This window comes from Lepeophtheirus salmonis, chromosome 3, assembly GCF_016086655.4.
Source record: "Lepeophtheirus salmonis chromosome 3, UVic_Lsal_1.4, whole genome shotgun sequence".
Classification (NCBI taxonomy): Eukaryota; Metazoa; Arthropoda; class Copepoda; order Siphonostomatoida; family Caligidae; genus Lepeophtheirus; species Lepeophtheirus salmonis.
The window spans coordinates 3,641,119-3,653,597 of NC_052133.2; the positions used below are offsets into that span (position 1 = coordinate 3,641,119).

Here is a 12,479-nt window from a genome sequence, read left to right on the forward strand (position 1 = left end):
TCACCTCTACGTGTGGAGCGCTTTTTAAAGAGACTCCAACAATGTCGAGTCGTTGAGAGCCACCTCCATTGCGTCAGCAGTGGCCAATATGAGTTGGAAGGCGGAGGTGGTTGTATGAGTGAGCAAGTTAAAAAAGGATGTAGCAACAAAGCTATATGGCAAAGATTTTAATTGTTTAAGCAGTTGTTGAAATATAGTTCTATTAAAAATATGGATGGTAGCCTTGTACCAATTTGTATAGTTATAAAGAAAGTTCGATTGTCTTTAGGTATCGAAAGTTCATATCAATCATATTTAAGTATTAAAAACATTTAGACATACACCTGGAAAAATGGTGGTACAAACTTATTGGTAAATAAATAAATAATCCTTTACTATGTATTTCGAAATTTATTCAATCAACAAAAAAAGAAGACGGATAACAACTAGTGAGAGTATATATTATTTTGTATTTTGTTTTCGACCTTCATTAAATAATAATAAATAAAAGAGAGGCATTCCAAGGCGTTTATGACAAATCAAAGGACTTTCCAATGAATTTATTTGTGGTAGACATTTTTTTTAGTGTATGGATTCTATACTTATTTTACATCCTTACAGGGAAGAACGTCCTATGATTTCATCCTTTCACAAAGAAATATAAACTTATTCGTCATGTATATTATATGTATATCACATATGTAAAATCCATGCAAAAAGTTCATCTTTGAGGTTTCTTAAGAAATGATTGCCTTGAACCTTTTACTCCCTCCTCAATTATGTGTGTGTATAAATTTTTAAAGAAACCAATAAAAAATGCACAACGGTAGACAACTCCACATCTATTTTTGACTCATAGTATAGTTTGGATTGGTGTAGGAGAATCCCTTAAATTGAAGTTGATTTACAGACTGAAGAAAATCATCATCCACTGGTGTAAGTTTTGCAACTTCCTCCGTAAAAGCACAGTCAAAATAGCTCACATCCATGGGATGTCGCTGCAAGAAAGAAAATTGATGTGTTAATAAGTCTATATATTTGAATGAATCAAATATATTCATTTACCAATTTGGGCTTGAATGGTGGAACAACCTCTTTCCTTTCCAATTGTTCGAAGTTGATACTCCTGAAAAATGGTTGCTCACAAATGTCGAGCTGTGTTTCGTTTATTTCACCAAGTCTTTTGGAGGGATCCTTTTCGAAAAGCTACTCATATAGAAGAGATACAAATTATCATTATTCATATAGGTGGGTGGATAGATAATTATTATATTCCTTACCAATTGAAGTATATGCTTTGCCTCACGACTCAGGAAACGAGGAAAATAGGCTTGCTCATTACAAATTGACCAAAAGAGTTCATCTTCATCACATCCGTTGAATGGAGACTGTCCGATGAGCATTTCGTATAAGAGAACACCAAAAGACCACCAATCCACACTATACGTGTATTTGAGTCCCTTTATTATCTAAAATGAAGAAATAGAAAAAAATCAAATCAATTAGTACCTTGATAAAAATAAGCCGGAAATATGCCGGTATGTGTACCTCAGGTGCCATGTAGTCGGGTGTACCACAAAATGTATCCGTTGTACGATCCAAATATATTTGAAGTTTGCACATTCCGAAATCTGCAATTCGTATGTGACCCTCATGATCCAAAAGGAGATTGTCTAACTTTAAGTCCCTAATGGATTAAAGTACATAACATTATAATTAGGTGAGTGCCCAAATGAGGAGGAATCAAAGTTAATTAATTAGGAATTACCTATAGACAATTCCCTTTCTGTGCATAAACTTAAGAGCTAAAACAATTTCTGCAGCGTAGAAACGAGCTCGATCTGTTTCAAAGCGACCAGTTTGTTGAATATGAAACATGAGATCTCCGCCATTAAGGTATTCCATTACAAAGAACAAGTGCGACTGGAGTGAATCAAAGAAGTTGTCAGTAAATATTACATTTACATATCATGTTCTCTCATAAGATGAGAATCACTTACATTTGTTTGAAAAGTGCAAAAGAGATGGCAGAGAAAAGGATGCTTACAGCCAAGAGCAAGCACCTTTCTCTCAATCATGGTGCACTCAATGTCATCATCCTCAAGAACAACGTCCTTCTTAAGACATTTAATGGCGTAGTATGCTCCTGGAGCCTCCTTGAGCTCAGCAAGAATGACTTTTCCAAAAGAACCTTTACCAAGAACTTTACGAAAAGCGTAGTCATCAATACTGTATTTCCGAAATGGAGGCTTGAAGTGTGATAAAGATCCTGCTTTTCGTCGACCAACGATTTGATAGTCTTCTTCATCTTCCATTGGATGAGAAGGAGGAGAACTGGGTAACCGCTCAGGCGTTGAGGATCTTCGATGATCTGAGGCCTCAACTGAGCCTTGGAAAATAAATTATTACTTAATAATCAACATATATATTTTCTTTATCTATTCATGGACATTTGATTATTAATAACAAGAGTCATGCTTGGCCAATATCAATTAACCTTGAAATTTTACGTTACCTGACATAAATTACAAATATCAATTATTAATAATTTTGAGACTCGGTCCAAGACCGAATTTTTATTTCGGTTAGGTCTTAAGTGATTTATTTTTTTGCCCATTTAGTTTAGACCGTTCTAAGATTTTCAAACCGAACCTCAACACTACTTTTATCATGATATATAGATTTCAATAAAGATTAATTAATGAGCTTTGCAAAATACCTTGAACGATGGCTCCTTTGCTTCTCTCCCACTTCAGAGAGTAAAGTGTCTCAGCCAGTTCCTTTTGATCAATCCCACAAAGATTGGGCATGTATTTCTCACATTTTTTATGGCAACTTATATTGCAAGCTATAATAGGAAAAATAAATGATTTTGTGCTTGCTCCCCATTGCATCAAAAAATCTCTCATTTAAAGTTATTAAAAGTTATAATTGAATGAGTATTTCATTATTACGTTACTCTACATAAGTCATGTTTAAACTTAATTAGTTATTATTATTGTTATTTTCTCGGGACGTTGGTTCAATGATAAACTTTCATTTAATTACACTATGTATTGTACAATGTACATTCTGGTATCAAGGTTTACGAGTGTGTGTAATTTATTTCCTATTTTATAAACAGTTAGCCAAATTAGAAAGCATTTAAATGCTACAACTTTATAAGATATTGAGCATCTTAAAAAAGAAGTAAAATGGATAATATTTTAATGATAGATAATGGCCAGTCGTCGACTCGTTATTAATACTACTAACATTCGTTTCAAAAAAGATAAAATAAAAAAAAGGTAAAATAAAATGACTCACTAGAGCTATTTCTCTGACTCTCAATCCCTGAATCCCTCTCAGGTCTCTTTTTAAGCATATTTTTCAAGAGTCTCTTTGGTGTATTCTGAAGGAATCCTCCAGGGAACTGAATGCCCCCAAATAGTTTAATCACAGCCATATTCTCTTCAGGAGTGCGTCTCTGATCCTCAGGTCTATGATGATCAGAAGGCCGAATTTCAAATTCCTTTAATCGATCCTTCATATCCTCGTCTTCGTCGTCATACCAAGGCTCCTCAGGCGCCCCAGCCTGAGAAGAAAGAATGGCTGCTTGTTCTTCTTTGAGCTTGGCAGCTTGTTTTGCAGTCTCAGATTTCATTTGTGACATTTCAAAAAATGCGTTTCGTTCCTCAGGCTGAACAGGCGGGGGCTTATTATCCCAGTATTTGGGCTTTTCTAACGGCATTTCGGGTTTGTACTCTTCTCCTGCAGCCACCTTGGACTTAATTTCAAAAAATTTCCTAATATGAGTTGGAACTCGGTCTAATTGTCCTGTCATCATTGCGTCTCCAGAGCTGATAGAACTGATGGATCCTCTTCTGGTCTCATTGTCTTTTAGTTTATCAACAGCCTTTGAAATGAGTTTTTGTTCCTTTATTTTATCCTTTAACTTTTTCTTCTTGAATTGAGGTTGCTTTTTAGGTTCACCTGAAACAATGAGTTCTGACTTTTTGACGGGTTGAATTTTTTGAGATATTTCGGAGACAGGTTTACGACTCTTTGACTTTCGCACAGAAACGACCTCAAAAGAGGACTTCTTGACTTTTTTCCTTTTTTTCTGTAGGGATTTTTGTGATGTTGTTAGGGGAATGGGAATGGGCAGAGGGGCTGTGCTACATTGAGGTTGACAATGAAGAACTTTTATCACTTTAGCTCTGACGGGTTCTACTATTTCCATTTCTACATCATGTCGCTTGAGTTCAAGTTCGCTCTCTAATTCATGCTGAGGGTTATACGGAGGTAAGAGGAGTTCTCCATGGATTTCCTCAAACTCCACAGGGGGAACCACTTCAATTTCCCCCATACCAGTTATTATTAACTGGATTTCTTTCTTGATGGGCTTCAATTCCGCCACGTGAGTCTCTGGTGGCAATGAAATCTGTGCGACGTCTTTGTACTCTGTAGACACAATTTGAACTTTGGTTAAATTTTCAAAAGGTATTTCCTGTGATGGAAGAGTAGACACTGCAATGTTGTGTTCAATGTTGATATAACTCTCAGATGCTCTTTTAGTTTCACTTAATTGTCTTTGTCGTGCTGGAGGAGGGAGGGAATTCTTTTTGGCGGTTACCGGGAGAGAAATGGGTTTCTCACGAACAGAATACCTTTTCTGCAAGGGTTTCTTACTCACTAATTTAACTATAACATCACTTCGAGGAGGCTGTCCTTTTCTCCAACCATAACTAAAAGTGCTACCATCATCCTCATCACTCTCAGAACCAGAAATAGATTGTTTAACACTAATAATGCTCTTAAATGTTCTTTTTAAATGGGGCGAACAAGAGGATGAAGAAGAGTGAGAATCTTTCCTGGCTAGTAAAGTCGTTCCCGGCGGTAGAGGAGGCTTTTCTTTAAGGAGTTTCCTATTTGGCGTATCCACTTGGAGTGGCAGATCGTCAGGTGTAAATGTTTGAATTCGCTTGGAAGGAATAGAGGGTATCTCAGATACTGAAGGAATGGGTAACTCTCTTGTGTGAATTATTTTTGGAGAGACACTCTGTTTTTTCTGTAAAATACGTGGTAAATTAGAGTTATCAGGAGGAGAGGTAGATGGAGACTTGGAAGAAGATACTTCTAGGGAAACAAAGGAAGAGCTTCTTTTGAAACTAGAACATCCTGTTCTTGTAGCAAATTTATTGATGGTGGTATCAAAGGTTCGCATCCATCGGTTAATTGAACTATTTGAGGAATTAATGGGCGTACGCCGAGAGGATGTAGATAAGGATTTATAGTCCTCTGAAGAGACAAGGGTAGCAGTTTTTGATTTTCCCTTATATGGTATCACTTTCCTAGGAAACTTTGGAGGTGTGGAAGATGACGGAGGGGGTGTGGGTGTTTTTGGAATTCCTAAAGGATCTGAGTCAGAACAGGTCTCCCATGTATAGTCACTGGAATCACTTGATGCAATGCTACTCGTACTACAACTTTCATCCTCACTCTCCTCCTCACTTTGTATGATGTCCTTAAGCTTAGGATCCATGATATAATGCTTCATGGCTAATTTTTGTCCCATCGTGAGTTCTGACTCTTTTTTCCCTCCTTTTTTCTCTCCATTGCGAACAAAATTGAAGGGATTCGACTTGAGTTTTGTTGTAACGAGACGAATGACCTGTTTTCCACCTGGGATATTGGATGACGTTGTATCTCGGGTAATATTACCAGGAGTGGCGATTCGTGAGGGTGAAGTGACTTCCTCCTTACTTTTCTTATCCAACTGAAGGTCTTCAGTCTTGATGGTTTTGAGTTCACGCTTACTTTTGACGCTGATGGGAGGGGGTTCGTAGTAATCAGCGCGAGAGAAATAGCGATAAGCTGCGGGTGGAGACACATTTGAAACTTTGGCTTTATCTTCGTTGGAATTAAGGTAGGATCGACTCGGAGTAGAGGAACGAGAAAAAGGAGAATAGACACTGTTATAGGAGGTGGCGGCTGACGTATAGTAGGAATAGCCACCATAACCTCTTTGAACTGGCATTATATGTAATATATATAAATATAGCTATAACGAATCTTTTTCTTAAATCACTATTTTAAATTATAGCCTAACGTAATAACTTCTTTTTTATCGTATTTTTCACTCTTATGTGATTAAATGGTATTCACACCACATATTCGCACTTAATGTTATTTTTATAGAGTAACTGATTCTCTAGATCATACGAATATGACATCACCTCTGTTACTTTTCGCAGTAAGAAATGCTTCTTACACACACATATAGAAAAAAAGAAGTTTAGAATAATAATAATGGTGAAAGTCATGGGTCTGTACGGACGTACATATGTATATTAAGTACGCGTCTTAAACTACATAGGTGCTCCTCGGTCGTGCGATATGTTTACATTACTCTCACTAACAACAAAAGCTTATAGTAATAATTTTAGCCAAGGGGCTTATTCAAAGTGAAACAGGGGGAAATGAAGAAAGGAGTTGGAATATGGCCTCTTTTCCCTTTTCTCTCCAATCCTCCTAAAAAAGAATGATTTATTCTTCACTTTTGTAGCTTAATAATATGTCAAAAAGACACAACTAAAGTTCAAAATGATGAAAAAAAACATCTTATTAGGCAAAAAAAAAAATAATAAATATATATTTATACGAAACATACGTTTCTCCTTGCCAAGAAAAATTGGCCCTAGAACGAAATCGTTTATTGAGACACTATCAAAGAAATTGTATTTTATTTGCAATTTAGCTATTTAAAATACATATATATTAATATATTTAAAAAATTATGTTTGTTTACTTTTAAAAACGTATAACTATATAGAATGAGTTTGGAGATATAGTTTTTGTTTGCTTATCATTAATTCTTCCTTGTTTGTTCAAACAAACAAACAAAAAAAAAAAAAAAAAGAAGCTCTCCGGAAGAAGCAAAATACACCTACATAGGTAAATAAAACTTTTTATGTACGTTCTATTCACTTATACTCATAATTAACTTTCGTCATTCATAACTACAATGTACATGTGTAGAAAGTGATCATTAAAGTTAATAAAGGCAATTTGAAAAGCCAATTACGTCAAAGGGTGATCGATAGGTAATTAATATGTACCGGGTAGTCTATTAAAATCTCAACACTTTGAATTTTTAAATTTCAACAAGATATAATTTATTAATCAACTATAGAATTTCAACAAAATTAATACTCTAAATATATGTTTGTCTGAGCTCTATTAATAATTAATGTAGCAATCCTTAGCGCCAATGATGGCTTCCAGTGTTGTCTAAAAGTGGCTTTGAGGACCTTAGTGTCTGGATGACAGACACTTCAGGCCTTCCATTCGACATGCACCTGAAAGGTGTAGTCGAGGTGGTTGGCATCAGGGCTGTAGGGGGGCCAAAAGAGGTAAAAAAAAAAAAAAAGAGTTCAAAAGAACTCAAAAGGCGTATTCAAAAAAGTCTTGCAAGGGAGAAGATGGGTCTTCGTTGCTGGTGTCAAAAGTGGCGTCTCCACCCTCACAAAACTCTTTCTACATACTTTTTTGAACACTCTCAAGACAGTAAAGCATGAAACCCCGAATATCTTGCATTGGCCCTCATGTACTTGAGAGGATTGGCCTGGGGTGTTTTCTTTAACTCCTTGGGATCCAGTTTAGCTTTTTTTTAAACAGAGCTCTTCTTCCTCTCCGACGTTTCAGACTTACTGACTAAGTAAACGGTGGTCCTGGAGACGCCTAGCGTCAAGGAGTGCACGAATGGAAAGTCTTCGATCACTTTTAAGAGTCATTTTCTCGACATGTACGTAAACTTGATAACTCCGATTTTTTTTGTGTTTTTAACTAATTGTTTGTGCTTTAATATATCAAATAATGAATAAATTGCAATAACTAAACCTTCTTTTATAATAGCATTTTTAATTCTTCAGATTTCAATGGACCACCCGGTAGGAAACGGAGATTTCAATGAAAGAACAGCATGTGTTAATGATCATAAAAAAAGAAACTTTTTTTAAAGGTGCATTCAAAGGTCAAACTTTTCTTTACTATACAAAAAAAAATATTACAACTATTTCTCAGAACTGCTTGTCTCAAAAGATGTATGTAGTAACTCAGAGCTTGCTACATTGATTTATCCTCATACGATCTTACTTAGATAAAAAAAAGAAGATAGAAACAAGGGATTAAGCGATTTAGGATGCGTCTATCTGTAGAAAATATATTGTATAATAGCTTGCTTTAAAAATATAATAATCGAAAATGGAAAATGAACAAAGAAAGGCAACGCAACAACGACGAATTGGCCTTGAAAACTTCGAAGATAATAGATATTATTCTATAGATACGTATAATATGTATAAAAAGCAGGGAGTCTCTGATATTTAGAAATGAATTACGGCTTTTGAATGTTATAGGTATCAATTCAGTACACACGCAGGTAAGAAAGTTGCGTCAATTTTTGAGTTATGTGAAATGGATCATTTGTATGACGGAGCATAAAAAAAAGAAGAGTTGAATGACCTAATGAAGTTATGATAAATGCCTAATGATATGAAATACATCCACTCCCGTAACTATTATTGTTATTTGGTTAGTATAATTACATTTTTAAGAAAAAAAATCCAAAATACACAGATATTCACAAAAAATCATTTTTTTTATTTTTAAAAAGTCATATTTTTTTAATTTAAATTACAAAAATTTTTGGAAGCAATTTCAAAAATCCACAATAAAAAAATTTAATTTGTATTCACAAGACATTAAATTTTGATGCCCCTGTATATCCAGGGGTTAAAAAAATAAAACAATTTTTAAAATTGCCCTCTTTTTGTAATTTCTACCTGAAAAGAATTTGATATCCAACAAAGTTGTCATCATTATTCTTCAATTCTTGAAGAGAGAACAAGAAGTATGCAATAATTAATAATTCGTGAAAGACGAAGCGTAACTCTGAGGATTTTTTGTAGAGTTATTAGTGGAAGTCTTTGTTGTACTTGGAGTAGAATTGAGGATCAAATTGTCAAAGTATCTTCATTTTTTTTAGAACATACATGCGTTTCATATTATTTGAATCTCTGCCTATATCCAAGGAGGAACACTCCAAAATTTATGAGAGGCCTAGGATAAAAACATTTCTTACGGGGTTGACTAGCGTAAGATGAAATTTTCAATTATTTACTCTTGCAATTTTTGAATTACCCTTTATTTTAATTTTAGAAGAACTCAAAGTTTGAAATTATATTTAAAAAAAATAGTAATAGAATAATGTATTTAATATTTGGTGTGCGTCCCCATAAAAACATTATTGAACAAAAATAAAAAAAAAGGAGAAAATCCCATTTTTTTACTTCATATACATACAGCCATATTTAAGTCAATAATAGGTTTTTTAATCAAACTTCTGGGATGAGTTAAGATCCATAAGAAATATTGCTATATTTTAAAATCTTTATTTGATTTAAGATACTTAATATAACTCTGATATGGCCTTTCAATTAAAATTCGACAATTTTTTTCTTTTATTATGACATTCAATTTTGACTACTTTAAGTGCAATCTGCAGGTCCGCCAAAGCTCTAATAAGAATAATTTGTTCATAGAAATGAAAGATGATTTGTTGAAGAATATAAATGTAGCCCACACCCCATTCTGAGAAAAATCATTCGAGCTTGCCTTTGTATTGACGGGTCACATAAATAATATTATATCTCTTAGTAATCACAGGCTTGAATCAGATATAAAAATATACGATTATTAAGTAAAATAATTTAGAATGAAGTCATAAGTCTTTACATTTCAATTAAGGGAGGCCTCTAATAACCCCGAATGAGCCTCTTTAATTTGAAACGATTCTTGATTCCAGATTTTGAGCTAATTCTACGGCGATTTTAAACTAATGTTTTTAATACAATAATGAAAACTATGTTATAATAGTCTAGATAGGTAGAGTTGAAAAATGTGCCCTCCAAATATGTAAAAAAACCCGAAAGATAACAAGGTAATCCCGACAGTTTGAACAATATATTAAAAGGTGAGGAGATTACCTGTCGTGACCTTTTATTAGATTAGCTGCGAACACCTACAAGAGAAAGGAAAATAACACAAATCCCTCTACGTGTTTAGCAAGTACATAAGCAGGAATCCTCAATTGAACTCTTAGTAGAGGAACACTTATAACTTCCCAACAAATCATTCATGAGCACACACAGTATATGCTTGGATGTTCTCTTCTCAAGAATGAAAGAATAATGATAAGAGCTTAAGAAAATAAAATAAATTGTTCAGGTTGCAAATACAAAAAGTCTTGTGCTTGTCTACGGTCCTATTTTTAACAACTCTGAAGAATAAGAGTATACAACTTACGGTCCTCACTCTACATGTAACTCTTTTTTCTACTAGTATTTGTAAATAGATTAGCTATAGTGTAACCGATCTTTCTCAATATGTAGTATGAAAGTGTACCATATTTCTTAACTTGTGGCCCTTGGGGAAAAAGTTTGCACACACCTGATATATACAAAAATGGCTCTTGTTGATTAATTTCATAGAATGAAAATTTGACTATTTGTTAATTCAGTATAGATTGGTCCCCAAGAAAAATCGCTCTTGATCGATTTACTTTCATATATGAATTGTGGATGATGTCATCTGTGTTTCTAAGTTATGAACATCAGTACAATAATGTCATATAAAGTTTAAAGTGTTTCCTTTACATACACCTCCCAATAACTGTAATGGACAGAAAATCCTTCAATTGATTGAGACCGAAAAAATCGATCCACAATTTGAAAACGGTTAAATATCGATCCACCGTATGTGATCGAAATATCGGTCCAAATCACTCCAGATAAAAAAGACAGAAGTGTAAAAAACTCGTCTCAACCCGAGTCTCAACACTATTTGAAAATGAATAGCCATTTGATAATATTTAAATGTAAAGTAATCTCTTATGTGTGTGCTCATGAAAGGCAGAGAGTAACACAGAGTATTTGAAGGGAAGTTGTAAGTCCTTTTTGGACTCAGAGTAGAATTGAGGATCGACAACAGAGTATGTCCTTACTACATACGTAGTTGGATGGTGTTTATATCCTTCAGTCCAGTGCTAATTTAATGAAACGTCATGACTGCTAAGCTGCTCTCCTCTCAGAAACTCTTCAAATTGTTAGGGTTACCAGTTAATTTTTGTTTTGTTTTACCTTTACGTATTGACAGTTCGTATTTTATGCAACTCTAGCAATTCCCAATTTTCCGGAATTTGCCTTTCTTTCTTTATTTTTCTATCTTTCAGTCACTCACTCATTCCCTACTCAAATTTGAGAGACTGACAAATATATATATAAATGTGAGATTCACCGATCATGAGGATGATAAATCATCATCTAAAACAACAACAACAGTCCTCAAAAAACTCAAAAACAAGGGATAGAAATAGGAACTAGGAAGGGGAATAACATACTATTCATGTGAGTGAATCAGTTTCAACCCCTCTTTTGAGTAGAGTATCCCCCCCTCCCCATTCCTTCCCCTTCCTCAAAAACAAATATTTATTTTTTTTATTGCTCGTTATAGTTTTTGTAGGCTTGAAGACAGGCAGGTGAACAATTTTGACAACTAATTCCCAGGGCACTGACTTTTCAGGTAAAAAGGAAAATCTACATACATACTACTGTTAGTGATATACATATTAGTTTTAGAGATCAGTGGGCAATCGATAGAGTTGTATATATTATGATATGAACGCGTGTGACATTTTTTCTAGCTGACAGTCTGAAAATGTTTTTGTTTCTTTCGAAAGCTGCTATCATTATCCTTTAATTCTTGAAGATAGTGCTGCGGAGGCGGAGTGCTAAAATTTGTACTGAATCCGACTCCGACCACAAAAATTATTATAATTTATGTAATTAAAACTTATTTATAATCTAAGGCTTACACTGACTGTCCGAAAGTGTTTTCTAAATGTTTATACATACCTAATAGATATTAAGTATGATTAATTTATTAAACTTAAAATTTAGCTTATTTATAAGTTTACTTCAAAAATTTCAAATATGCTCTATAGTCTATACAATCAAAATTCTTGAAGATCTTTAAATTCTAAATTATTATGTTAGGTAGAGCATAGGCACTAGTCATACTAATTCATTACTTAGTCTTGTGAATTAGTCAATGTCATGAGAGTAAAGCGTAACGTTGGAGTGATAAGTTGTTTGTATTGTTTTTCTTCGGTTACGAGCGCATAAATTATATTAAGACCTTATAAATGTATTAGCAAAAGATAGATTTGGATCCATTTCATTGTTCTTCAGTCGGGCATTTGATTTACCGACTCCTGCAGCTCCGCTTGAGGAGGAAAAATCGAAGTATAAATTGCTTAATTCATGGATAATTATTAATGGAGAGTAACACTGAGGATGGAATGGGGAGTAATTCCTTGTCGGACTCAGAACAGAATGAAATATCAATATCAGATAAATCCCTAACAATAAGTTCTTTCTATATACAGAGTGTGATTTGTG

The 12,479-nt window shown here is 34.2% G+C and overlaps 1 protein-coding gene across 3 annotated transcripts in view; it reads right to left on the bottom strand.

Moving 5' to 3' along the window:
* Positions 1–370: 370 nt before the first annotated feature.
* The window catches only part of LOC121114391 (putative protein kinase C delta type homolog), a 62,564-nt gene continuing 50,455 nt past the window's right edge, over positions 371–12,479 (bottom strand). For 2 of the 3 annotated variants that reach the window (XM_071886894.1, XM_071886895.1), the window contains 7 exons: positions 2,699–2,827; positions 1,980–2,368; positions 1,748–1,902; positions 1,528–1,666; positions 1,260–1,448; positions 1,045–1,185; positions 371–977 (listed from right to left, as the gene is read on the bottom strand). In XM_071886894.1, the coding sequence (XP_071742995.1) occupies positions 822–977; positions 1,045–1,185; positions 1,260–1,448; positions 1,528–1,666; positions 1,748–1,902; positions 1,980–2,368; positions 2,699–2,827 (1,298 nt within the window). In that variant the 3' untranslated portion in view covers positions 371–821. Of the gene's footprint in view, positions 978–1,044; positions 1,186–1,259; positions 1,449–1,527; positions 1,667–1,747; positions 1,903–1,979; positions 2,369–2,698; positions 2,828–3,285; positions 8,191–12,479 lie in introns of those variants that run through there. The other variant, XM_040708341.2, reaches the window with a different exon arrangement.